Genomic DNA, 25,942 nt, shown 5'->3' with positions numbered 1-25,942 from the left:
TATATGATTCAAGTCACTGAGACTTGGTACCAGTGTAAGCCAGTGGTGCTATCTTTAGATAATCGGGTACTTACACGTTCCCTGTAGCCGACTTCAACGAAGTTTTGTCAGACCGCAAATATCTGGATAGAAGAGAATTTATCAGTCACCTATATGAACATGCTGCGTACGCCATGACGCACAGAAACCTATGGTAGAAACTGGTAGAAACTGGTGGAAACTGGTGGAAACTGGCAGAAAACCGCAGTTCATCCAAAGTTCATCGATATCAAAACACAAAGTTACTTGACCGTAGCGGCGCGATCCCCGACTCGAGACTCGAGACCAGTACCCTGACGTACGTCTTTTGAGAGGTGGGGAATTTTAACGTACTGGTCGCCTTTGTATTAATGCGTGGTTGAGGTGAAGATGAGATATTCTATGTATATAGTAGGATCAGTAGGATAACTAATATTGAGGGAGAAGTGAGTAGACAAAGTAGTGAGACTACTAGAGAGAAATGGGAGGTCCAGGGAGGGTTTTATAAAAATGAATCAGACAAAATTTGTCGGGTGTTTTTTTTATCCTTGATTATTGTCCGGTGGGGCGTGGCCCTATGTTGGACAAGGCCTCGTCGAGTATTGATTCGGTTCCGACCGTGTGTGGGAAGGTCTGGATTTGCTGGACGCGCAAAGGGGTCAGTGCGCCGCAAGCTCATGGGAGAGTTGCGATTCTCGAAGTGTCGCCCTATCGGAACCCAGATCTCGCTTAGTAAGCTTGACAGAAGCTCTGAAAATTTCAAGGCGCTCCGTCTTCGAAGTTCGCGATCTATTCTCATATTCAATCTTCTATGAAAAACATTAATATTGTCTTCTCTTGATCTAAGCTGGCATATTAAGACTTTTGTGATATGATGCTACGTTCTACATGATGCAAAACATCTTCCCAATCAACTAAAAAGAAATACAATCCGTCAGAAAAGCTCCTTGCATCAGCCGCCAGGCAGTTCATTTGTACGCACAGCACCTCTCCCGGCACGCAGATGACATTCACGTACATGCCGGGGGTGGTTATCTTTCATCACTATCCTCCCGCACTTGGGCCACAAGCACTCCGCCTTGTAACGGCCTTCTTCTACAAAGATACGACGAAGATAATTCATGTCGTAAGTCCCAAAAGCGCTTTCCGTATCAGACACAGCTGATCCTTCAGTGTAAATACCTGCGCTGGTTCCTGTACCTATGTCCACAACGTCAAAAGACACGGGAGGAACTTCGACAGGAGCGACAACTGGTGTCGACGGAGATGCGAAGTGTCCGAATTGTGCATCGTGATGCAAGGAAGGGTGAGCTACCTGCAGGTAATACCTGATAATCGAGATTGCCTCGCTAACGGTCAGCTGTCGACCGTGTACCGCCTGAAGACGGACAAGGTAACCTTCAACAAATGATGCCATTTGTGTGTCGACCGTTGGGGGGGTGACGTGACTCGTGACAAAGTTGTCCCATGATCTGTAAGATGGTTAAGTACTGACTCGAACTTTGAAGTGGACGGGGCTTACTGATGCTCCGTGGAATTACTGGGTGGAGACAAGCCTACAGGGGAAGCCAATTGTACAGGCACAACACCTGGTGTAACATTATCGATGCTGTTAATCGCGTGATGGAGGTGTCAGAAGATATCAGCTTAGTCAACGTCGAACGGTACTCACATCGCCTGACTCGGAAAATTTTGGTATGGGCCAATGGGATTGGCAACAAACCCGTGACTGAAGAAATCATCTGTCGCGTTTGTATTAATCTGGCAGCTTTCAATGTTTGCTGTCAGCTCTTCCAACGTGCGATATCGTGAATTCATCACGGGTGATTATTGAAAGGACATCTTCATTGTTCGGAGCAATTTATACAGCACATTCGATACTCCGGTAACAAATGCAATGGTCAAAGTCCGGTTCACAGCAACATACCTCAAGCAAGGTATTACCCAGTGGTCATACAACACGAGGTTCGCTGAGTGTATGTAGCAGTGTCGACATATTGCACGGCCTGATACACGTTTTGCGTGGTCAGCGCATTATTTGACGCTGGGCACTATTCAGGCGTTATATTCAGAAATTCCCGAGTCGCCATTATAGGCAATTCCCGGCAATGACTCACTGGCGCATTAAGGGCACTATAGCGAAGGAATCTGAAACAAGTAAAAATGCATGGAATAAACTGAAAAATTGGACTCTGGTCAGCGTAACCCCGAGCACACCATTCGACGATATGTGCTCCCAAACCAAAATGCAGATTCGCAAAGTGACGACGATGAAGTCGATCAAGGGCCGTCTTCCGGTTTGACTTTGGTGAGCGGCTTGCATGGCCACTTTGACGGTCGAATGCGTGTCTTAGTACATGAACCGGTTGCCAGAGTGATGCATCCAGTGTAGCATCAACGGAGCCAGCTTCAAGTGGAGTGGAACGTGCAAATTACCACGCCTAGTAAGTTACGAGTTGAATCAGATATTTGATTCATGACTTGCATGACTGAAGCTTACAAGAATAGATGGGTCCATCCTATGCGCCAAGACTCGGAGTGTTAGATTATGCGATTCAGGTCACTGAGACTCACCAGCGTAAGCCCTGCCGGGAGACTTCTAGCGGTGTTATCTTTAAATAATCAGGTACTCCCCTCGCAGCACTGGTAGTTCTTGACTTCATGTCACTACAACATAGTGACATTGCGCAACCAGCTGCTTGCTATTGCAAGATGAGAGCCTACCGTCCCCTGTTACCAAAATTTTCAGTTCCCTGGAATTGTATCACTGCAGGACACGAGTAATCACCGTTCAGACTGCATGTACAGCCATGAGTGAGTCAGCATCAGAAGACTGATGAGCCACAGATATTCATCGTACTAGGAGATTGGCAGTGTAGTAATCGGCACCCCACAAAAGTCGGCAAGTCGCGCAAATGTCACTGTAGGTCACGGCATGTCACATAGGCCGTGAACATATCCGTGCTAATTGTAGCCAGAGGATGGTTTCAGCGACCTTTTCGACTTCTGTGGGGTGTCGACTGCACCAGAAGGGATAAGTAGTATAATACAATCAGGTCAACTTCCCAAAACGAGGTGCTTTCTTGCATCAGTAAACCGGTGAGTTCTTGCTGGGGATTATGCTGATTATGGTGCTTTTACATAGTCATATATTGCTTTATATCACTTTATATTCCAATGTGACGAAAACCTTTCCTATATATTACGATATATAACGATATATGACGATATCTTCTTCTCACAGGTTCTCTGATGCTCACTTGGGGGTCGCCTTCTTTCTTTGGTTACCTATTCGGGTCCGGGAGTCACATGCACATACGGTCGGGCAGGCGGGGTTTGAAAAACAATCGTCCCTTGCTATGGCGCAGCCCTCGGTATTTGATTTCTCATTTCTCACGTGACAATTTTTTTACTGCGTGGAGTCGTGTTCTCCTCGAGGCCCGCCGTTCTGCATACAAATCCTTCTCCGACGCACAGCAGGGTGAAACTGACAAATATTTCAGTTGCTGTAACACATGGCAAGCACGAACATCATGGCTGAGCCATCTGCCTCTATGATCTTGCCCGGCACATTCTCTGATTACGCGACCTCTGTGCAATCGGCTGCACTGGTTACGACTCGTCTCGCTGCTACTACACTACCACCAGACATGGAATTCCACCGTTCCATACATATGTCATTTGCTGCGGAGCTTGACTCACTATCCACCCGAGTCCTCCGACTTACCAACAAGCTCGTGCGACTTGCAGGCTCTGTGGATAGCAGTGCTGTGGGATGTGGCACACTAGATGGCGAGGAAGACGTCTTGGACGGTTTCAAATCCTTGATCGTCGACCCGGTGGACAGACTTTTTGAGAGGACAGACATGTGTTTGGATGATTATTTGGGGACGTAAGAAAGAGCCTGCTATCACGGTTTCCGCTCTACCGAATCAGAGCAACAATACATCAAAGGTACATCCGATACCGTTCAAAATTCGTGACTACTAAGTATTTATTACTGCATAGAGACCCTCAGCCCCCAGAGGACGCCTTGACCCTGCGTTACAGCATGCTTCTCATCTACCAAAGCCTCAACTGCTGTTCAATACCAAAGTGGACAACCGGAATGAGTCACCGTATATTCCCGCCCGTACTCTTGAGCACAAGTGGTGTGCTCGTGTACCGCTTGGATACATATTCCATGACCAAGACGAGAGTGGTAGCATGGACGAGGAAGAAAAGCAAAAGCTGTTCGTCCTTTCTAAATTTGCGACAATCGCTGTCTCAGTTCTTGTAGATCGGCGCACCCCTATTATTATGAGCTTACCCATCCGACGTTCCCTACTCATCTCTTCCATCCAACCCCTAACACCAATCGCCCTACTTCTCTCGCAGGTACCGACGTCTCGAAGCACATATATGTCTCAACTCCGTCTGCTCTTTTGTCGATGGCTACAAAACTCAAAACAGCGAAAGAGATCGCTGTCGACCTTGAGCACCACTCATATCGCACCTACAGAGGATTTCTTTGCTTGATGCAGATTAGCACACGCGAGGAGGATTTCATAATCGACTTGCTGGTACCAAGTGTACGAGATTCTATAGGTAACGCACTCGGTGAAATTTTTGCTGATCCAGATATTGTCAAGGTGCGCTTGCATAATTCGTAGGGGGCAGCTTTGTGTTTCATTTTCTTATGGCTTTTAGGTCTTCCATGGTGCAGAGAGTGATATTGTGTGGCTCCAGCAAGACTTCAATATTTTTGTCGTTGGACTGTTCGACACATATCATGCCTCAAGGGCGCTAGACTTTCAGCAGCATGGCCTTGCGAATTTGCTAGAAGCATTCTGCGACTTCATACCCGATAAGCGGTATCAGCTAGCCGATTGGCGCATTCGGTATGTCGAAATTATTTTTGGCCTCTCTTCTTTCCTTCCTCCAAATCACGGGACTGGATCGTACCTGGGGTGACGCCCTTGGGTTTGATGCCTACGCTCCTATTGGAATCAATGAAACCTATTTCAGTCAGTCTATGACATATCATCACTATTGCTTCACTTTTATCTTCATTTGTTTTTTGTCTTCAAGGTTTTGTTAGGACCGACGGAACGCTGGTTTTTTGGAACCAATTTGCGTGTATCATGTGTGAGCTTCCCATGATGGACTATTCTGTTTCTGTATACGTTATCAACTTTGCGTCACCTCCAATTTGATCCACTTCCTCTCGAGGATATAATAACTAACTTCCAATCTGTGAAGTCCATTACCAGAGGAGATGCTCACATATGCACGCTCCGATACTCACTTCCTGTTGTATATCTATGATCGACTTCGACTCTCCCTTATCGAGCGTGCACAGACCAACATTGCTCCAGAAGCATCTTTCTCGACCGCAATATCTGCTATAATCAAAGGCACTGTTTCCGATAAGCCAGCGCACGTGCTACTGAATGATGTATTGGCACGTTCGACTCGCACTGCGCTAAGGTTGTATGATCGCGAGGCATACGACGCCGAGTTTGGCGTAGGTACAGGTGGCTGGGATACGCTTGCGCGGAAATGGAATAAGGGTGCATTGGCCAACAGTGCCAGCGAGACTAATGGTGTACGAGGTGGTGTAATTGGAGAGGTATACAGGGCAGTACATCGATGGAGGGAGGATATAGCAAAGGAGGAAGATGAGAGTACGAGGTAAATATCGCCTCCATATCTGGGGGACCATTGGTTCCACAGAATTGGCGGGCCCCCTCTGCTTATATATTTACTAACCTGGCGTCTAGATATGTTCTCCCAAATCACCAACTTTTCATTGTGGCCGAGCGGTCACCATCCAATGCTGCTCAACTCCTCGGGCTCTTCTCACGCGCCAGTGTTCCCCCTGTCCTACGACGAAGAGCAGGTGAACTTGCAGAAGTCATTAAGTCCACTGTGGAGCGAGTGACGTCTTCAAGAGTCGCTGATTGGGGCTGTCGCGGCGATCACAAATGTCGAAGAAGTCGAACCAGCTGCCTCGACTGAAGTTGTAGTTGAAGAAACTGCAAAATCTAAACTGTGGGGGTCAGTGAAAGTTTCTTCCTCAGTTGTTCAGCGTACATCCTCTTCCTCTCTCTTCGGCCCGCGGACCGCAGTGGCTGACGAAGGAAGTTCATACTCGGCTTCGCGAAGTTCATTATTCGGCGCCGCACTACCTTCTCGCATGACGCCTCAAGTAAGTGAGCCCACTTGCCTGCATACTTCTATGATGCGATCATCCTTTTCAGAGCTCAGTACCAATTATATCGACCAGTAGAAATAAACTTAGTGACCTCGTGACACGGATACACCGGACCCTCGTCATTGCACCTAACCAACCACAGGCAAGCCAATCTCTGCATTTCCACATATCTTATCGTCATCTCAATACTTAGATTATCCAAGTCGGTTCTCAGATAGTTTCCCAATCTAGCGTCTCCTTGGGCTCTGCCTCGACCCAGCCAGCGATCCCTTTCTCCAGCATGGCTCCAGCAGAAGCACCTGACGGTATCCTTGGACAAGTAGAAATTCCGTTCATTCCTACCGATCAGCGGCAGCCCCGTCTCGCCCCTGTTTCAGATGATACCATTGTAGTCGTGGGTCAGGCCAGGCAGAAGAAGCGTAAACGGATCAAAACTACGGTATTGGATAAACCTCAAACCGGAGATCAGGACGACATGGGTGAGGATGAGGCATTTGATTACACGACAGTGCCGAACCTACTGGATGATCTCCCGCCGGCTCCTGAGGAGCTCGACATGAGGAAGAAAAAGAAGCAAAAAGCCAAGGGTACGTGATCGGTTATTTTCTCGATCTCCTTTGTTACAATCATCCAGTATCCCACAATCCTCTTTCACCTACATGTCGCTTTAACATCTATCCCCATCGTCCTTCGGCCGAAGTGTTGTATGCGCACGCTTACCTGACTTGTGACAGGTACCGGAGTCATAGAGTATGGCAATTTTCGCGCACCACCGCGAGATATGCGTGAGGTCAAGAGTGGTAACAAAACCCATACATTTAGATGACAATAACGTTGTATCTGTGCCTTCACATCTTGGCAGGGTGTTGTTTATATGCTATGTCGCTCCTATGTGCGATCTGGACTACGTCACTTCTGCTCTCGTGTGAGTGGACACCATGCTGAGGTCTTTGAGCAGGGATTTCTGTTGTGCTATTGGACTCGACCTGCCGCTTAAAAATGCAGACCAATATCACGAGGCAAACGCAAAATGTGACCGTTGACGCTTGAGTATGGCAGACGGACTAAATCGGCAGTATCTTTGGAAATCTTGGAACAGACTTGCCTGTAATTTTGTCGCAACAATTTCCGCCCGTGGACAGTCAGGCTGGATGACCTTCACGCAAAGGTGCGCACACGGTGTATTTTTCGGCAGCTGCCTTGTCATACCGGCATTGCAATGTACTTGGGAGAGCGTAAGATGACCTTGTGAGTGACTCCTTTGGCTCTATAAGAAGTGTCACTTTTTGTGTCGGAGGCTACTAACTTTCACTGCTTCATGTGCAACTCATGGCTACTCCGACCATTGCAAAAGTGATTCCTGTGTCCGAACCCAAATCACTATCCCATAACTCTCATGTCGAACCATCCCCTGATACCAAAGAAATAATTGATATAGAGCATGTTCCAGTTAACGACGATCCACGCCAATGGAGTTACGCCAGAAAAGTACGTTCAAGACATCATTTAATGCTCTTAATTGACCAAGTTGACGCTGTATCACCTGTAGACCGTAACTTTGTGTATTGTGTCCCTGGCTACAATGGTGTCCTCGTCAGCGGCTAAGCATTCAAAATCGTTCGTCGCATGTCTTTACCTATTGCATGGTTTTGAGTTGACGTCATCCCATAGCCTCGAACATTCTGATAAGAACAGATCTACATGCAACAAATAATCAGATCAGCTGGACATTAGCGGCGTTCATACTCGTACAAGGCAACTTTCCACTAATATGGAGCGCCATAGCTGAGATCACAGGCCGCAAGGTTGGTCGCCTTTGTTGATCTACTTAAGAATGCGGAACTCGATCATCGTAGGTCATCTATCTGCTGTCTTCGGGTTTATTTGTAGTGGGGAGTGCTGTCCTAGCACTTTCAAAGACCATCGAAGTGATGATCGCCATGCGAACACTTCAAGCAGCGGGGTGAGCTCTTATCTGAGAAGCTTGAGCGCGGATTGATGTCCTGCAGATCAAGTGCTTTCTTGGCCATTTCAGCTGCGACCCTGGCCGATATCTATGATACTCACGAACGCGGGACCATGATGGGCGTCTTCTATGCTGCACCCCTTTTAGGACCCGCACTCGGCCCTGTGATCGGCGGGTTATTGTCGCAGGCCTTCAACTGGCGTGCAATTTTCTATTTCCTGCTGATCTGTGGAGTAATCATCTTCCTCTTCTTCCTCATCCTGTTTAAGGACACATACCGATGTGAACGAAGTCTCACGTATTACTTTGCCCTGCAACGACGTTCTGCCTCTCGAGGACCCGTTCGGCATTCCAGCCAGTCTACCATCGCAGGATCTGAGTTCAGCAAGAACCAAACACGTGACAAAGACCTTGAGAAGCAGTTCCAACTCCCGGTTGTTCCAGAGAAGATTCCATCGGCGACGCCTACACCAGGGCCGGACAATATTAGGCTATCAATAAAGGATATCAACCCTTTTCCACCATATTTTCAAATTTTGTCACGCAAGAACAACGTTCTAGTTCTTACTGTTAATGGTGGGTAAAGGCTGGCTTCCCGTTTGATAAATCGCTAACGACTTCACTAGGACTTGTCTTTGGTTTCAACTATTGTCTATCATACACATGCGAACGCACCCTCGCCAATGCGTATGGTTATGACACGCTAAGCGTCGGCTTGGTGTTGCTTTGCCTTGGCATTGGTGAGATCCTCATCATCTGGATTGCGGTAGAGACTAATTTCTCATCAAGGGAGTGTTGCTGGGAGTATAATTGGTGGACGTTGGTCTGACCGGGTGGTTGGGAAGATGGTAAAAGCGAACGGAGGACAGTGGCATGCAGAAGTAAACCTTCCTGAAGCTCTTGCACCGGAACTTTTTTGATTGACTTCTTATGAAGATGCGATTGGAGAGCTCAAAATTGACAATGCTGTGGATACCTTTATCTCTCATTGGTTATGGTTGGGCGTGCGACAAGCATCTCAACGTGGCTGTCATTTGTGTCATGCTTATCCTTGTTGGATTCACAACTATGTGTGTGAAACAATTATTTGCGGTCATGGTTGCCCTGATATCTTCTTCCAGATGGATGTACGCAAGTACGTTGGCGTACCTAGTTGATGCCAACCCTGGTCGCTCGGCCGCAGCGGTGGCCACGAATAGCTCATTCCGAGGATCCCTGGCTTTTCTTTCAGTCTTGATTGCTGTACCGCTTCAAGTAAGTTTCCGTGCTATCTGCCATATCTCACAATACTGACGCTGACTCGCTCTCGCCGTAGAACGCTTGGGGAGATGGTATATTATTCACGGGATGGGCTTGCGTCTTGGCTGCTGCAGAGTTACTAGTTATAATAGTGGTGCACAAAGGAGAATCGTGGCGCAAGGGGAACGAGGAAAATGAGCGTAAAATGCTAAGTAAATGAATACTCACGCTTTAAAATTTCTAGACAGATATGGAGCATGCAGGGCAGGCCTGTATCTAGTCAGCTGTAGAGTGATAGAATTAAGTATATATGTACTTACAATCTGAAATGAAATATCTAGTATTCTAACTCTGCGTGGCACGTGACCAATATTTTATGTCGCAACGTAACGTGTCGCGCAGGTAACCTATCAACTTATAACACTGCCAGGTTTGCTATTTTCAACAAGTACTAGAGTGCGGAAAATTAAATGTTTTAGCCCTGCATAGCAGCTGCGAGCATCATCGTGTTCATGATGATTAGAGCACAAACTATCGTGGCTCGTACACCAAATGCGCTTCTTGCTTCTCTTGATCGTTTTCATTTGCAGTCCAAAGCGAAAGGTGGTACGTTCCTATTTGCTCTTTCCGCTCCCTTAGATGCTCTGTCTGTCATAACATCACATCTAAAATCTCATTTTCCTCGTCATATCGGGTGCCTATCGTCCCCGCTACCGGCGTACCATTCGCACATCATGTGTGCTGTCGCTCTGCTAAATGGGATTACATTCCGATCGACGATTGCTGGTCGCGCTGATCCTCAGGTTGGCCGATGGCATGCTGCGAGGCACTCGAGTACACAACAACTACCCGCAGCACAGTCGAGTGTTTTCGAGGAATTTAACGGAGATGTGGGCAAAGTCAACTGGGAGGATATATGGGATAGGACTGCCATGTCTGCTCAGGAGATGATACCTGTGGAACTGAGAACGGCGAGGTAGGCTTGAAGTTTCCCCGTTTCCACGACATTTTGACTTTATGTATTCTCCAGGCCTGAAGATGTGTCTTCTATACTGTATTTCTCGGACAAAGCCCCGGAAGGCATTGCGAAGGCACTGAAGGCAACTTTTCCCCATTCAAATGAGGTGGGTACACTATAGCATCTGATAGAACAAGATATTTACATTATTCATCCGATCAGCTAGGTTTTTTAGCGTCGTCGACTCCTTTCATCACAGGTCGACCAGTGACACTTTTCCATGATGGCGAGATATACTCAGATGGAGCAATCGGCATTGCGCTTCAGCCTTCTCTAGGTCATACTTCACTAACAGTCGAATTTCCTGATCTGGTCGATCTGACTCCGGATTTGCAAATAACAAGGTACCATTCCTTCCTCCTGCACCTCGTTGTATGCTTAGTAGTTTGAGCTCTGAGGGGAATCTTATACTCACGATTGATAATGGAAACCCTACACGCCTCCTTCTTGCTGCAATGAACAAACATGGTCTTGATGGTCGTGACGTCCTGCTCAAGGACGATGAGTTTTATGTTGGCGTCATGAGTAACGGCAAGGTACGAAGTCTGTGCTTATAATTAATCACATGCACATTGTTATGAACGAAGGTAGAACGGTTGCACCGCATAACCTCGGGTGACCCTTCACGCGGCACCATTGCCCTTGGGACAATGAGTGCACCACCGCAGGGCTCCACCATAAGAGTAAGTCTTTGGACATTTAAATGAATATATGTCTAACATCCGGACAGATGCTTTATTTGCCACGGAGGGATGAAGTGACCCTGAACTTAAAGCCAACGCATGGAAACACATCCATTTCATTCATCGCGATACCTGATTCCTTCGGTGATGGTCCTCCATCTTCAGCCCTTGACAACGACGTCCTTGTTATTGATGGAAATTTCGTTGCTGGGTCTGAGAATGGGTTTATGTTGAGAAGAGGGGCCAAAGAGGAAGGCTGGATCTGTACATTGCCTGGTGGGCAGGCCTGCCTGCGTTGGACTTGAAGCAAGCTGCGGCTCTAGTCCACCTATGGCAAAGCCTCCCTATTGACTTTCTGTTTATCGAACTGTTTTTGTTCTGTCCCGTCATTGTCTGGTACTTCCCCTTTGACGATACTACACGTTGCAAGTTAGCATTAAACTTGGGATTGGATTAGGAGATTAATTATGCGACCCATGAGAACGGTTATCACCGGATTCCGAACAAAAAGGAAAATGGCAAAATGGCAAATTCCGGATTCTACTGAGAATCCACACTTGGCCTTGCAAAGCAAGGTGATACTTGAATTCCCGTTTTGGCCGGGTATACCGTGTTGTTCGTACTTTCCTCAGCCCGACAAGCTCTTTCCAACGCACAGACCACTACTGTCAATGTCACACAGCATCAACGACGACGTCGTCACCACTAACGATGATCCCCCGTCGTTCAGTGGTCAAGAAAGCGATTCCGAGGGAGGTGCCGATGACTTCGAGGTATTTCCTGAAGATAAGGAGAACGCGGTGGAGTCGATCCAACAAGGAGATGCTGCAGGCGAGATTGAAATAACGCGGTCTTCTGTTTCTTCTAGTGTCTCTTCTTCTCAAGACGCTGAGCCTGACGCTAGCGAGGCACATGATGCAGCTCTTGGTCTTCCACCAGCCCGCCGCCCTTCAGATTCTGATAGTGGCGAATCGGAAAAGGGTTTAAAGCGAAAGCTTGCTGACCGTGGCACGAGTCAGGGGCCGGAGAACCTGGTGCCTTTACCCTCTGCTGAACCTGCCAAGCGTCCTAGAGATGACACCGACAAAGATGAAAATCCTCGCGAATCAAAGAGACCGTCACCTCCTCCCGAACAAAAACCTGCAGCGGCAGAGACATCTGCACCCAAATTCGTCCGTTTCTGTCTATTATTCAAGAGGCTTTGCTGATGAATTTCTTATCAGGGAGGGTTTATGGCCTATGCTGCCGCAGCATCTCCGTTTGCTGCTGTCAAAGGCCAGAATATATTTTCAGGAGCTAGTTCCAGCACGTCCAAAAAGCTGTCTGTTTCACCATCGCCGTCACCATCACCTTCCCCTGTACAGACGAACAATGACCCTACGCCCTCCCCGTTTGCAGGCTTTGCCTCCTCGCAGTGGTCGGTACAGCAGACGCCGGCGAGCACAGCAACGAAGCGTACGGGCTTCGAAGCCTTCATAAGCTCCGCTTCTCCCTTCGCAACTGCAGGTGTTTCTCCTTTCCCTTCGCGATCCAAGTCACCATTGCGTGCCAGCGGAAAAAGCGCACTCGGAAGGAGCAGGTCGCCCCCGAGACGTACTCCTCTCAATATGACCAGTGCATTCTCATCATATGCCAGTGGTGGCGTGCAAGCTTTATTTGCTGCACCCCATCCCAAGCGTGCGAGGGCAGAGTCGCCCAACGGGGGGTCGTCACGCAGTTCTCTTGAACGGACAAGCAGCACCAGACTGAACGTATTGGATCCAGCATGGAATGGAAGTGCAGATGAGAGCGGAAGCGGAGAGGAAGACGATGAGGAGAATGAGAGACCACCTTCAACGTTTGGTGAGAGACTGCGTGCAGGTAGGGATGACGAAGAAGACGAGCCTGATGAGGAGAAAGAGAAAGAGAGGCTTCAAGAACAAGACGGTGCGATGCTTCAATTTATTCAAGTGCAGATATCTAAATATGTGGCAGTCATAACTGGCGAAGAGGATGAAGAGACAATACACCACGTTCGCGCCAAGCTCTATGCTCTATGCCCCCAAAACCAGTGGAAGGAGCGGGGCACTGGCCTTCTCAAGCTCAATGTCCGACGTTCGGACGGTGGAGGTGCTCGTCTTTGTACGCAGGTTACGTTATCTCCGGAGCTCGTCTCACTAACATTGGGTATCAGTGATGCGCAAAGAAGCAGTCTACACAGTTATACTGAATGTTACACTGTTCTCCGGAATGAAATGCTTTATTGCACAAGATTCACGATATATCCGGTTGAGCGTCATCGAAGATGGGGTCACGATACATTACAACCTCAGAGTCAGTTGTTTTCATTTGTATTGTTTTCACAAAATCTGTAGTGACCTTCTCGCAGGTTTCAAACGCGAAGATTGCACAAGATTTGCTAGAGGAGATCAAGTCGAATATTCCAGCTTGACATCCAGAGTACCCTTATGTTACTTTACTGTCCATCGTGATCATGCCTTGCTACATTTAACATTAATGTTGTCTTTATGTACAACCACAGGACACTCGCTGCTCCTTATATCACATGTCCACAGGTGGCAAGGCGCCTCAGAATCATGGTCCCAAATGTTGCGCCTCGGAACTCATGGGACGTACATCGTGTCCGACGGTAGTGACCCAAAGGCCTTGGAGAACTCATCCTCACCTCGGACGTGATGCATACCTTTCATTGTACGTTGACTGATGTTTGTGTAGCCCTAAATACGCATTCAGTGCTCAATGAAGTGCTCTACCATTTAGACCATATCAATGATGCAGTGAGGAACGATTTGAAGGTAGCGTTCGTGCCGCAAGCTTGTGTTACAAGTTGAATCAGACTTGCGAGTCTTTTCTATCTCCATGAGCGTCAGCGAAACTTGGTCGATGCTTGACAAAATATTTTAGATGATTGTTGGCTCAACTGACGAAGCTGATGCTCAGTCAGCGGCAGTCAAGGTCCAGTGTGGGTGAGTATTCGCGGAGTTGAGCACCTAAAGGGGCAGCTGTAGACCACTGGAAGGGTTTGACGAGTGTCACAAGTCTAGTCCTGACCGCTTGATGACAACCGTACCATTTATTCAGTGCAGATTCCAGAAGCTTGATTGAACCGCCGGTACCAGGTGCATCCAGGCGAGACCCAGCCGGTCTTGCAACCCCCGTCACAGTAACGACATAAGTCAGCACTTTCTCGTTCACTTGTCTAAGCGGCTACTCACGCGTCGAACAGGAGTCACAATGCGATGGATAACTAATGCGAATTCCGCCCATGACAACGAAGTGCCAACTGGTTTTCGCATTTGACGTCAGTTATCCGTCGTAACGTTGATGTTGAAACATAAGGAGGCACTGTCCTTTGACGAGCGCTAGTGTCAGGTTCAGAAATTCGGCTCATCACAGAGTGTCAAAACCAGCCAGTGCCTACGGAAACAAGGTAAGTATGCGAAAGTATACCAGGGATCCGTGAAGTGCAAGAGCGGTAGTATCGAACGGCACTGGATGACTGAGCCCGCACAGATACCACACGATAAGATTGATGCGAGTGGTCCTGAAAAGGCAAAGAACTATTCGTCACGCCCTCCGGGCAATGGTCCCAAGTCTCGTTATTTCCTTCTTTTTTCGTCTCCATTCAAAAACCCATCCTGGGAGGGCGCAACTCATTCGCCGCTTTCGATACTTAAATAAATTTGTCTCGTAAGTACATTCATTGCCAGGAAGATGGCATATCTTCAATGCACGAGGGACGCCGCAGTCCACGTCACAGCCGCATCAAACAAAGAATCCATGTGTTCTTGACTATGTGATAAGCCACTATGTTGATACCACGGATTATTCTTCAACAAAAAAAATGACGAGCTGTTACAACCCTGCTTCTAGTGACTAATACGGGTCGAATCAATTCAAACGTATCCCTGGTGGGTACTTGCTTGGAACCGGCAAAAATGACGCACACGGTGTCATGCAATTCGACAGGACTAGGCGGCAATAATGTTCGTAATTCGGGGAACGCTGCGCTCTCACCGCATTTTTTTTTTGTTATATCACTGAGGAGCCTTTCAGTTCTGTCCAAATGATGGTTAATAATGAGTAATAGATGTGGTGCGCGCGGGCTCGACACACCAACATCAGATCGTAAACTGAGCCTTCCGAAAAGCTGCACGGATTAACGGTAGAAGCCTCTCGTGGCCGTAATATTGAAAGTTAAACAGAGAATTGACCGGATATCATGGCGACTTGGATACTAAAGCTGACCGACGGGATCAACATGAATATAGATCTGTTTATACCATGGATCTTGTAAACCCTCGGGATCTAAGCTCAGTCATACAAATCAAAAGCATAAGTGCATGGCAGAGTGTTCTCGTGCTAAGTCGTTGCGAAGTAAATACAACGGACGGTACCTTTAGGACATCAACAACACCGATTCCTCAGCTGGAACATTCCGAGCACATGGCACATGCAGGCTCCGAGTCATCCGCTGTTGTCATTCAATCATGATACCATTCTTATCATCGAATGATAGCAAGACCGGAAAGGGACCATTCTGATCATTGCGACCAGCATTACATTACCTTCACAACCTTGGCGTTGGCTTGGTTTGTGACATTGTCCCTCACCGGAAGATGCTCGGACTGACTGGCCCGACTATGGCTCAAGCGCTGTGAAGCAGCATAGCAATCATGAAAAGAATTGATATTAGAAAACGGATAAGACATAATCTGATGGGCGAAATGTTGCTGTGGCATCTTTAGAAGCACGAACACAATTAGATTATTGATACACTCAACATCACATGCATGCACTCGTAACATGTCGCGTAAGTAGTCCTTCTGATCGGATGTCTGAACGCGAATGGAATGTGCGCGGGCGATGTGTAGTAGCATAATTGTCACGAGTTGTGTAAGAAAAATTCTCCATGACGTGCTATAAAGTAGCAGCAGTAACGGGCCAGGAACGTCCGCTGGATACTGATCACGAACTGTTAACCAAATCTCGAAAAAAACAAAGAACTGGCGTAAGGAAGACACGACCGGCGAAACGGGAGGCACTAGCAAAGATGAAGTCAATGACAAAGCTGAAGGCGACGAAGGCGACAGCCATGATAAGTTAAACGCGATGATGTAGAGCTGAGCGCTGAGTGGTTTATCATATAGGCTTGATTAATGACGGCAGGCGAGGAGAACGTTCAGAGTGACGAAACAATTGACAAATCAGAAACAAATATGTACAATTCGGACTGACTCGGAGTCCTGTGTCTTCTCAGTGCCATTCGGGCACACTAGTCTAGTCGAGTTGTCTCCGTGGAACTTGCCTGATGACCTGATCTGCACCACCCGACGAGCCCTCTTTCGTCGGATCGTGTTCGCTATTTCAAATTTTCCACTTATATCCTCCATTCCTAGTTCGGCTCCATCGGCGATTCGACTGCGATCGCTATTTGATGAGGAGATTCGGTGGGCGCGTGGACTCCCTCAATGAGCTCTACTACTCCCATCTTCATCTCCGCCCACACATGTATGAGTCTAGGGACATTAACTTTCGGGCCCGCCTGCGCCCAGACTCGGAATATGATTGCACACGTCGAAACGAAGAACAATATTAATGCAGCGGTGGAAAAATATAAGCGTGCACGTCGAGCACTGGAACCATGGGCTAGGAGGAAATGCTCCCCCTCGTGGGAGATTCGGTGGGTGCAGGCTCACGGTCCACGGACTCCCTCAATGAGCTCCGCACCCATCTTCATCTACGCTCACTCATGTACAAATTAACTTTTGGGGCGTGCCCAGAATTTGACTGTACCCGTCGAAACGAAGAAAGATACAGCGGTGAAAAAAATATACATGTGCACGTTGAGCGTTGGAACCGCTAAGCTGTCGTTTGAATAGGGGGGAATGCTTCCTCTCTCAAACCTGAGGACATTCGACTGACGGGCGATTTTGCAGGAGCCACACTCTGGGAACCGGGACAATCTTGTGGATCTAGCTTGTGTCGGAGAGAGACACTAGCCGCTATGAGAACGAGCGTGTTCAAGCCTGAGTAATTCTGGTCGACGTGATCCATAACTGACTTAGTTCTGTCTCCATAGGTATTTCTACAGAGTGGTGTGAGGCGTTCTCGATGGTTTGAGGAAGTGGAGTTACTGGTGGCATCGGCGCGATTCTGCGCCCGTCGGAGAAGACTGCCAAGCGCAAGGGCTTGCGGGATTATGGATACCATCAAGCTGTCCTCCGTACTGTTATGCGGAACTCATTCTGAGGCCGTCGGAGTTCGTTCCTCAACTCAATGTCTGCCGCCATAGGCTCTATGCGGTCCTTCCATCAATGCCCCTCCTTTGACCGGAACGCGTTTCAGCTTAATCTCGATCGTGGACAGATCGATCTGCAAATGGCTCAACCTCATGGCCGTAGTAATAATACTTGGACACGAACAGGAAATATAATAAAGCTAGGAAACCTGTAATCTGTGGAACTGATGTACATATCACGCCATTCGTAGCCCGTATCGCGAATGTCTTGTAAACCCTGGCTGGCTGGTGTTGAGTTCAAAAGGGAATTGCAAGCCAGACGGGACTCCGAGGAGTAAATCAAGCGCGCTGGAAAAAAACAAGACAGCTTTCTATGACTCCAAATTTAGACGGACAGTTTTATGATGAGCTGATCGTATGATATTATCCTAGTTATATTGGCGTGCATAGTGGGCCAAAATAAGCATTATATGGAAAGAGAAAGTCGAGTTCTAACATGAATGTATGGACAAAGGAGTGGTGGCGCAAGTAAATGCCGAATAAGGAAACTATCCGCGTGTTTCGGATATAGGAATGTAGTGAAGTTTTTATACATAGGTCCTATGCGTAAGGATATAGTAGAGTCCTGACACAGGTATCCGAACACAAGGCCTTGAAGCCCTCCTATGGGCTTTTTTATTCCAGGGAAACCAACATCAACCTTACCACAGTGTATATACCCTTGTTCCTCTAACAACGTACAGCAGGTACCAGTTTCCAGTGTGCTAAAAATATGTAGTAGTTTATGGGGTATGCCATGAACTTTCTCCTCAGCGCAGCCCCGATCAGTCAATTTACTTTATATGTTAGTTTGAATGGTCTGGCATAGCACCACCATGGTTGTACGTACGCCGAACCCGAGGGCCCGCCGATGCGGCTGTATCAAACTTCTTTCGTGCCACCACGCTTTAACTACCGCCAAATGGGGTTAATTCTAAGCGGTAAGTTTTCAAGTCAGTCTTCAAATTCTGGTCTGTCCATATGAAGATACTAGAAAGGAGGCTGACAGGCTAAACAAAATCTAAGCGCTAAGCTCAGCGGTCTACATTTATGGACCGTTCCATCGAGATTACTAGTACAGCCGCTTCAAGTTCCTGATTCATGCAATGACGAATCAGATAAGTTCGTTTCAACCAGTCATGCCAGGACTGAAGTACTGAATTGAGTTCAAATTGCTTTACACAAGTCTAATTGGTCGATATGTTTGACCTTTTTATGAGCGGATTTATCCCCTTGTCCATTGCGACATGCGCCCCGGGTGCTCTAGCCATGTAAGTCATGTTTGGTCCCACAAAATCACTCACAGAAATTGATACATATCATATAGCTGTAACAGTCAGCGAAGGAATGTTTTAGATGACCCTACTAGAAACTCAATGGTGTGAGTGAGTGATCCTTTATCCTGGAAATTCAAGAACGCCATCGTATGAACAAGGTCCAGAGAGGCTAGTGTGACTGACATGCCAATCATGTCATCTATTATCTAACTGCCTTTCTGATTGTTGCCAAATCACAAGGCAGTGAAATGGTAACTTCACAACCTGCAACCCTGAATTTGATGAGTACCCGCTAATCTCGGGACAAGAACCCATAGGCTCAGAGCGCTGCAGGAACTTTGGATTGGTGTCACAGGTAACGATCCATCCGCTCGAGTTATCCACTTCCCAGGATGTGCAACCTTTTAGGGTCGTGGTAAGTCTTGAGTTGTAGTATTGTCTCTTCCCAGTGATTTAACAGGATCCCTACAGCAACTCTACAGGATCTGAAATATACAAATTGAAACTTGTCAAGGCACCCCCTTTTCGCCGCTCACAAAGATTTTCACCCGATTTTAAGTTAAGTAGCGGTGAGGCAGCATGACGCGATATGTGATCCATTTTGTAGCCGCTGAATTGGCTTTGTTCCCCAAGCACGGTCAACGTGCCTCTGTGCCAGATTGGAGCTGTGGCCCGTAACAGAAACCAATCCCCCCTCGATGTCATCTCTGGGTCTGCCATGATAATCTGCACACCGATAGTAGGGCGCAGCACCCTGCCATAGTTTGCGGATCAGAGAGCCGGTCATATTTCCCGGATCATATACGGCTTAGAGGGAATGGTTTTGTACCGCAACAGTGTATTCAAAGTATAAAGAACCATGTGTCTGAAACAAACTAACGAAATTAACCTGCTCTCACCTCCAATAATGGAAGCTCGTAGTACTCCATTGGCAGCAGAGTTTCCAATGCCTGGATGCAGACAAGTATGCCTTATCGACTCCCCCGGACCATTCCCTGAGTTCATGGACTCCGATATCGTGGGCCCAGGCTTGTTGAGCCACTCCGACATGAGTTATCAGGATTCTACATCCCCACCAAGGTATGCTTCAAGTTGCTTTTTTCTCCAAGATCAATACTTATTTTCATCCCTACCATGTGGCCTCAGCTATTATAACAACCATCACCCTCTGAATTCGTTGGAGGAAAACACATGTCCTGACTCTGATTGGTAGTCCATATTTTATCCCTTTCGGAAGCATTCTGCTAATGAAATCATAGCCTGTCGAATGACCATTCGCATCATTACAGCGGTACCATGCGTGCTTCGTTACCAGATGAAACAGCTCTCTTTGTTGCAAACTATCTCCACCAGTTGCGCCTGAAATTTGGGATGGACATGACTCTTGACCGAGCAATTCAAATATGCATTGGACAATGGGACACTCCAGGTCACTGGCACTATCATCACCTTTTCTATCGCTTACACTGTATTTTACCCCAGACCCCAAGCCTACGCACGCCCAGATGGGAAGGGATCATTTTGTTTCGAACTACAGTTCACCTTCGACGAGTGTCCAATCTAGCAGATCGACTCGCCAGTCTATACCCAGCGATAGGGTTTATTTCAGGTCCGGTGCCATCGCACAGACCGACCACGAGATATTCCAAGACGGTGGCAGATTAAAGGTCAGGTGTTACGAAGGCTCTTGCAGCGGCAATGCATTGATGAAGGACAATTTTGTCCGGCACGTGCGTGAGCATCATCTTGGTAGAAAGAGGAAGACAGGAGGTAGCTCCATACAGCGTGTTAATCTTGGAATGAAATGATGGGCGTCCTACAGCATTATGGCGGCAGCACGGGTAATTGCCTGATCAGTGGAACTAATGCGCGGACCATGCCAGGCTCTTGGGCATGCCGCATTTATTTTGTATCTCATATATGTTATATCTCTCCTGCATACTATCTCTCCTGTAGATATAATAGCCCTTTAATTAATGCTGTATTTCGCACAAGACGCACAGCTTCGCAGAAAGCTGAGCAGGACCGGGTATGATGGGCAGTTCCTGTACCCTGAAAGAGAGGGTAAGTCAACACGATCATGAAGGATCATGGTGGCTCCACTTGATTACCGGTCCCGACGACCTCTTTTGGCTTTTGTGCTATAGAGGTTTGTCAACCTGTTTATTAGTTCTCAATATTCAAATGAAAGAAGATTCAATCATTAATCAATGATTGGATGCTGCCCGCAGTTGAGACCCGTGGTTCTCCGGCCTGAATTGACGAACTGCAGGATAGGTTGGGTAATTGGGCAGGACAATTTGTAGCGCAACATGTAATAATCTATAGTATGACGAACCTCATATTTGTTTAGTTAGTTTTGCTTCTCTTGTTTGCAAGTTGACTGTTTACACCTACTTGATGTTCATGTTCATTCACACGCAATTGCGCTCATCCTACAACTCCACATCACAGCCGCAATGAACTATATCACCGCACGATCCATCATGTGCTGTACCTGTGGTGGACAGCTAGGAGTATGAGCTTCCTCAATTCGTGACTGTATCTCGAAGCCAAGCTGATCTTCGTACAGTGGATGTGCTGATGAACTATGCAAGGAGTGTTCAAAAACCAGTCTGTTTGGGTTACCATGACTGTGAAGAACATCATGAGGACGATGATAAGAAGAGTGGCTATTGTCCTCACAAATTGAGAAGCACAGTGGACAACGAGATGCTGTATCGGGACCTCGAACAAACGCAGACTTTGGGAGATATGACCATAACTTGTCAGGACATATTCATCATGGTATTGCGCCTCGGAGGACAAGAGTGTGCGGAAGGCAACAAGACATCTCTAGACTCTTATATGCTAGGATGAACTTAACGAAACTTACAAAACCTGTAAGGGTACACAGCTCGTCAGGAAGCCCATAAGAGACAACGGGAAAGATGACAGAACGGTGCGGGCGTGAATGAGGATGAGGATTATGACGAGAGAAGGAGTCAGGGAGTGACTTTCCCCCAGCTTTTAGCTTAGTATATGACTGCTGTTTCGTTGTTAGAAGCGCTGGTGCCTGAGGCCTGAGGTCTGAGTCCCTGCCCACCCACGTCGACTCCACTGCTGACCTAATAGTAATGCAGGCGAGGACGGGATAGGAACGAAGATGATACTCGAACATGGCTGATGATCGATGATCCATGCCATGAGCCATCGATTAATATTATGAATCGGATTAAATAAAGGGACGAGACTGCATACAACCTGAGGGATATATGGCCGGAGGACAACCGGAGGACCACCAGTGAATCCAAAAAAAGAGTGCTGTGGCGGCAATGACCGAATCGCACACGAGTTGGCGTGCGTTTGAGCTTACTCATCACTGCCGTTTACCACCACTTCGTCGTCGTAGTCTTTGCCGTCGACGAGACACTGCAAACAACGTCGAGTTCTGTACAAAACAAACTTCTACTGTAACTTAGTCTTATCCTTTGTTTCATTCTTATTCTCATAACAGTAACAACGCTGCCATCCAACTTGGCTTTCTCGCACTTCTTCTGAGGCTAGCTGTATACCGCCAATTTCCTACTCCCGCTCCTTTGTATTCTTGCTGAAGTCAAACCAGTACAATGGGTCAAACTCCCTCCAGGGTGCAGATTCGTCGCAATGGCATCTCACAAGCGAGATCTAATCCACCATCCTCTGAATCGCAGTCATCGTCCGAACCTTCAACTTCCATTCCCACCCCTTCATCGTCGTCTTCTGTGTCAGGGCCTCAAATTGCAGATATCACAGAAACGAAACGTAGTCGTCGTGCATCCCTGCCGCACCGCCTTCTTTCATCGCTCTCAACTCCACGCATCCGGACAGACAGTTCGGCTACTCAGTCCTCGCAGCGCAAAAAGTGGCGGCTTTCGCGACGCGTCTCTAAATCTCCTACGGTCAATAACATCGCTGTTGGTGAGGTTACAGAACCTCAAGACGAACAGAACGGATCCCAAGACCCTCTTGCGGATGTAGAGAGCGATAAAGGCAAGGCGAGAGATGACGAAGCTGTGAATGACTTCCCGCCAGCTGCAGAAGCATCAACATCCCTCAGTCCACCATTAGAAGAGGTGGTTCCAACTACTTCGGGTGGACGATTGGTTGAACCGGCATCTGATATCTCGTTCCAACCCATTCCCTCAATTTCTCGTCATTGCTCGGAGGACGATGAGGATGAAGTCGTCATTGCTCCAAATACAGAGTTGATTGATCCATCTCCTCAAGTACATGTCCCAACCGTAAATCAGAGCGAAGGCCCACCGTTCATGCCTCCGATTACTCCCGCTCGACCTCAGTCCCACGTAGGCACAACTACACAGCCCCCAGGTCGCCAATTTCCACCTGCGGGGACACTTGTTGTTGTGCAAGGTGTCGTACATACCACCGACGTGTCCCGCGCTTCGGAGTTAAATACCGCCAACACCATCAACTCAAACAATACGAGTCTCGCGAATGATGCCAATCTGGAGCCACCGGGAATTGTCAGGCCATCCTCCGTTGCACGCCAACGATCGTCCTCTACCCCCGGTGATCGCTTGCGCAATCGGTTGTCTGGAATCCTACCCCGCCCTTCCAGCATGCTGCCATCTGTACCGCTCGTGTCAGAAGGTGGCGCTGCTGCTGATTCTCCACAACAATTGCCTATTGACTCGCAGTCAAGTACGGCCTCTCTCCCTGCGGGAACGGACCCTAATGCAGAAACTGGTCCACCAACCTCTGAAACATCTAGTGCCAACACCGGCTCACTTTCGCCTAGTAGCATTGATGTATTGGGAACGTTGCTTAGGTGTGCATTATATTCACTCCACAACTTGCCTACATTATACTCTACCCCACCGTACTATTTGACTGATTCGTATGCATTGCGTACAACGATGCTGACTTCTTTTTAATCGCAGTGTCGCAGCAGCTGCAACAGCTGCTTCTCTCCTCACAGGGACTTCCGAGCCTATTTTTTCTTCTGGACTTGCGCCCTTATCTCAGTCACCAAATCAGCCTCCTCAAAGTGTGTCAGATCGGCCTCTATCGCCTACACCAACAGGTGACGCTGGGCGGATGCGTCATGTCTGGAGCAGCTTACGTGATCGTCTTGGTCTACGCACACCTGGAATGGGAACGCCTGGTGTTGATGAGGGCACGGGTAGACCCAGTCCTCGCGATGCACGCGAGCTTCTGCTTACGGAGATGGCTCGGGCCTTCAATTTGGGTCTTGGTCTAGGAAGACCGCCTGCTGTCCCTGACGCGACCAATGCCAGCGGACCCGCGGCGCCCATAGCTGAGCCACCCTCCGCTAATGGAGGTGGGACCAGTGACGTTCCCGTAATGCCCCCACCTGGCAGCTTTGAGCGTTTCCTTATCGATCTTCAATCAGATCTAAGGGTTGCGCTTGCGCAAGACAGTACCCCTGTTGACGCCGACCGCGATGGAGGTATGGGCGATGAAGATAGCCATGAAGGTGCACGCCATGAGACTGAAGACGTGCCGGATGGCACGAGTGACAACGAGTCTTACGACACCGCCGCATCCGACATCGATGATAACATGCCTGAACTTCAAAGCGTTTCTGATGAGGCGTCTACTATATCGGATGCCCACACTGCCCGGGAGAGCCCAGGCACAAACAATGACAGTCTAGGACCTAGCGATGACCCGGATTTGGAAAGTGATAACGCCCAGGTCCACGATGCCACAGCAACCTTACCTCGCACTGCCCACGCTGACACCCTTTCTGGAGAGGCGGGTATAGACACAGGGTCTCAGGATGCTGCATCTAGTTTGTCGGGGTCCCCAACAGAACCTTTCTTATCACCTCTTTCATCTGGTCCCCCAGGTGTGAGTCCTTTCATTGAGTCCTCCACTACTACACAAGAGTCTGCCGAAACAGACATGCCATTCAGAATTCCACGTATCTCACCTGGTTCTACGTCGCGCACTGAGCATACGCCTATCAACTGGTGGCGATTGTACCGTTTTCCTGCTATCACCGCGCCAGCAAGTCGCAGTACACAATCCCCCACGATTATACAGCAAGGATCTGCCCCACAACCACTACCACACGCGGATGGCGATGGGGTACAAAATGCGGGTAGTCCACCAGCTGCTTCGTCTTCTCCTTCCTTTATTCCTTCAGAGATGCTGGATACTACGCACGCAACACCAGACGCCGACCTCACCGCTGGAGTACAGCCGGGTAATGGTAATGAACAACGTAATGTCGTCATTCCTGTCATCGTCGTGGGGTTGCAATCAGTGCACGCAGAACGCCAATCACCTATGCCTCCACATCCTCCTCATCACCTTCATCCTCATGTCCATCATCAGCCACCCGATTTCGCAGACGAGCGCTCCACCGAAGGAGATATGATGGATTTAGAATTTGGCAGTGAAACTGGGATGTCTCCACCAACCCCAATCCCTACTGCTCTATCAGAATTTCCACCCGAGAGTACACGACCATCTCGCGGCCGCTCTTGGCAATCTCGTGCAGCCGATGCCATCAGGAATTTACGTCCTGGTCGTAGGGCCGCTGTGTCAAGACAGACAGCGTCAGAGCCTCCAGGGTCCAGGACGTTCCTCATTTATGTCATTGGTGGTGAGTTCACCCTTTTCCCCCTGTTTTCAAATGTGGACAGTTATTTTCAGGCTACTACCCACCCGATCACCAAATCATCACAGGCGGGAACTTGGATTCATTCGAGGCATTGTGGTACGCACGCGCTAGGGGTGTGATATCGTGCTTTGCTCACTTTCATACAGGGAACTAGCCGAGTTGCTCGGTCAAGTGAAACCACCCACTGCCTCGAAGGAGGAGATTGACAAGTCTGGACTTGAAGTGATCAAGGCAAATTCACTTGAGGAGTATGCGAAGGACGGACGTGTCGCTACTAACTGTGTCGACCGGGTATGGAATCACGCCTTTACACTTTCTTCACACTTGCTTACCTTGCATGCAGTGTCTCATATGTCTTGATGACTATGTGCCGGACGATGACCTACGTGTCTTAAGCTGTAAACATGCATTCCACCAAGGCTGTGTAGATAAGTGGCTCCAGACAGGAAGGAACAATTGTCCTGCCTGCCGTACGAAGGTATGTTCATTTAGCAGCCAGCAATCAGGTATTCATAAGCTATTTCAGGGCGTCGACAACGATATCAGCCCGTCTACTGAACCGTCCGCTTCGAGTTCAACCTTAGCACCCCAGCCATCGGCTGCATGAGGGTGTATCCTTGATTAAGCAATA

At 48.2% G+C, this 25,942-nt stretch overlaps 8 protein-coding genes across 8 annotated transcripts; 7 read left to right on the top strand and 1 right to left on the bottom strand.

Annotated features, from left to right (window-relative positions):
- Nucleotides 1-852: 852 nt before the first annotated feature.
- On the bottom strand, nt 853-1,940 carry F5891DRAFT_492556 (uncharacterized protein). The gene is made up of 3 exons (XM_041372027.1): nt 1,691-1,940; nt 1,541-1,627; nt 853-1,490 (listed from the first exon to the last, which is right to left on the bottom strand). The coding sequence occupies exons 1-3, from the start codon at nt 1,834-1,836 to the stop codon at nt 971-973; spliced, it is 753 nt and encodes a 250-aa protein (XP_041223811.1). The 5' UTR covers nt 1,837-1,940; the 3' UTR covers nt 853-970.
- A 1,263-nt stretch (nt 1,941-3,203) lies between these two features.
- On the top strand, nt 3,204-7,460 carry F5891DRAFT_1045076 (ribonuclease H-like domain-containing protein). The gene is made up of 11 exons (XM_041362228.1): nt 3,204-3,910; nt 3,957-3,972; nt 4,027-4,250; nt 4,298-4,649; nt 4,708-4,898; nt 5,260-5,691; nt 5,781-5,928; nt 5,954-6,208; nt 6,261-6,356; nt 6,408-6,801; nt 6,949-7,460. Exons 1-11 carry the CDS (start codon nt 3,534-3,536, stop codon nt 7,038-7,040), a joined length of 2,577 nt encoding a protein of 858 aa, XP_041223810.1. The 5' UTR covers nt 3,204-3,533; the 3' UTR covers nt 7,041-7,460.
- An 83-nt stretch (nt 7,461-7,543) lies between these two features.
- F5891DRAFT_1148674 (vacuolar DHA amino acid exporter) lies at nt 7,544-9,724 on the top strand (the record flags this gene model as incomplete). The annotated part of the gene is made up of 9 exons (XM_041365076.1): nt 7,544-7,781; nt 7,886-8,019; nt 8,071-8,177; nt 8,224-8,756; nt 8,807-8,920; nt 8,970-9,061; nt 9,117-9,250; nt 9,302-9,434; nt 9,496-9,724. 9 exons carry the CDS (start codon nt 7,544-7,546, stop codon nt 9,637-9,639), a joined length of 1,629 nt encoding a protein of 542 aa, XP_041223809.1. The 3' UTR covers nt 9,640-9,724.
- A 114-nt stretch (nt 9,725-9,838) lies between these two features.
- On the top strand, nt 9,839-11,609 carry F5891DRAFT_1045065 (uncharacterized protein). The gene is made up of 6 exons (XM_041362227.1): nt 9,839-10,395; nt 10,450-10,543; nt 10,600-10,781; nt 10,829-10,973; nt 11,025-11,120; nt 11,168-11,609. Exons 1-6 carry the CDS (start codon nt 9,932-9,934, stop codon nt 11,423-11,425), a joined length of 1,239 nt encoding a protein of 412 aa, XP_041223808.1. The 5' UTR covers nt 9,839-9,931; the 3' UTR covers nt 11,426-11,609.
- Nucleotides 11,610-11,653: 44 nt separating this feature from the next.
- F5891DRAFT_1045064 (uncharacterized protein) lies at nt 11,654-13,942 on the top strand. The gene is made up of 5 exons (XM_041362226.1): nt 11,654-12,292; nt 12,344-13,046; nt 13,095-13,241; nt 13,294-13,433; nt 13,489-13,942. The coding sequence occupies exons 1-5, from the start codon at nt 11,792-11,794 to the stop codon at nt 13,549-13,551; spliced, it is 1,554 nt and encodes a 517-aa protein (XP_041223807.1). The 5' UTR covers nt 11,654-11,791; the 3' UTR covers nt 13,552-13,942.
- A 2,546-nt stretch (nt 13,943-16,488) lies between these two features.
- F5891DRAFT_492471 (uncharacterized protein) lies at nt 16,489-16,933 on the top strand. Its single transcript, XM_041372026.1, has one exon. It carries the CDS (start codon nt 16,592-16,594, stop codon nt 16,883-16,885), a length of 294 nt encoding a protein of 97 aa, XP_041223806.1. The 5' UTR covers nt 16,489-16,591; the 3' UTR covers nt 16,886-16,933.
- Nucleotides 16,934-19,584: 2,651 nt separating this feature from the next.
- On the top strand, nt 19,585-21,952 carry F5891DRAFT_1239840 (uncharacterized protein; the record flags this gene model as incomplete). The annotated part of the gene is made up of 6 exons (XM_041369705.1): nt 19,585-19,757; nt 19,937-20,106; nt 20,160-20,407; nt 20,500-20,518; nt 20,673-20,741; nt 21,250-21,952. The coding sequence occupies 6 exons, from the start codon at nt 19,585-19,587 to the stop codon at nt 21,534-21,536; spliced, it is 966 nt and encodes a 321-aa protein (XP_041223805.1). The 3' UTR covers nt 21,537-21,952.
- Nucleotides 21,953-23,278: 1,326 nt separating this feature from the next.
- Nucleotides 23,279-25,918, top strand: F5891DRAFT_956059 (uncharacterized protein; the record flags this gene model as incomplete). Its single annotated transcript, XM_041375381.1, has 6 exons — nt 23,279-23,487; nt 23,600-24,377; nt 24,639-25,293; nt 25,344-25,407; nt 25,458-25,602; nt 25,655-25,918. The coding sequence occupies 6 exons, from the start codon at nt 23,279-23,281 to the stop codon at nt 25,916-25,918; spliced, it is 2,115 nt and encodes a 704-aa protein (XP_041223804.1).
- Nucleotides 25,919-25,942: the final 24 nt, after the last annotated feature.

Source organism: Suillus fuscotomentosus (genome assembly GCF_016647785.1).
Source record: "Suillus fuscotomentosus strain FC203 chromosome Unknown F5891scaffold_41, whole genome shotgun sequence".
Taxonomy (NCBI): Eukaryota; Fungi; Basidiomycota; class Agaricomycetes; order Boletales; family Suillaceae; genus Suillus; species Suillus fuscotomentosus.
This window is presented reverse-complemented; position numbering and strand designations above follow the sequence as displayed.

Excerpts from the sequence above, each read along its gene's own strand:
- F5891DRAFT_492556 (XM_041372027.1), bottom strand. The coding sequence starts at position 1,836 with ATGAATTCACGATATCGCACGTTGGAAGAGCTGACAGCAAACATTGAA. Across the intron at positions 1,628-1,690 it reads AATTTTCCGAGTCAGGCGAT|CATCGATAATGTTACACCAG; the intron begins GTGAGTACCGTT and ends CGCGATTAACAG. Across the intron at positions 1,491-1,540 it reads AGTAATTCCACGGAGCATCA|ATCATGGGACAACTTTGTCA; the intron begins GTAAGCCCCGTC and ends ACCATCTTACAG.
- F5891DRAFT_1045076 (XM_041362228.1), top strand. The coding sequence starts at position 3,534 with ATGGCAAGCACGAACATCATGGCTGAGCCATCTGCCTCTATGATCTTG. Across the intron at positions 6,209-6,260 it reads CTTCTCGCATGACGCCTCAA|AGCTCAGTACCAATTATATC; the intron begins GTAAGTGAGCCC and ends CATCCTTTTCAG. Across the intron at positions 6,802-6,948 it reads AAAGAAGCAAAAAGCCAAGG|GTACCGGAGTCATAGAGTAT; the intron begins GTACGTGATCGG and ends GACTTGTGACAG.
- F5891DRAFT_1045065 (XM_041362227.1), top strand. The coding sequence starts at position 9,932 with ATGATGATTAGAGCACAAACTATCGTGGCTCGTACACCAAATGCGCTT. Across the intron at positions 10,544-10,599 it reads CTTTTCCCCATTCAAATGAG|CTAGGTTTTTTAGCGTCGTC; the intron begins GTGGGTACACTA and ends TCATCCGATCAG. Across the intron at positions 10,974-11,024 it reads GCGTCATGAGTAACGGCAAG|GTAGAACGGTTGCACCGCAT; the intron begins GTACGAAGTCTG and ends TTATGAACGAAG.
- F5891DRAFT_1045064 (XM_041362226.1), top strand. The coding sequence starts at position 11,792 with ATGTCACACAGCATCAACGACGACGTCGTCACCACTAACGATGATCCC. Across the intron at positions 13,242-13,293 it reads CGGTGGAGGTGCTCGTCTTT|TGATGCGCAAAGAAGCAGTC; the intron begins GTACGCAGGTTA and ends ATTGGGTATCAG. Across the intron at positions 13,434-13,488 it reads CGATACATTACAACCTCAGA|GTTTCAAACGCGAAGATTGC; the intron begins GTCAGTTGTTTT and ends ACCTTCTCGCAG.
- F5891DRAFT_492471 (XM_041372026.1), top strand. The coding sequence starts at position 16,592 with ATGAGCTCTACTACTCCCATCTTCATCTCCGCCCACACATGTATGAGT.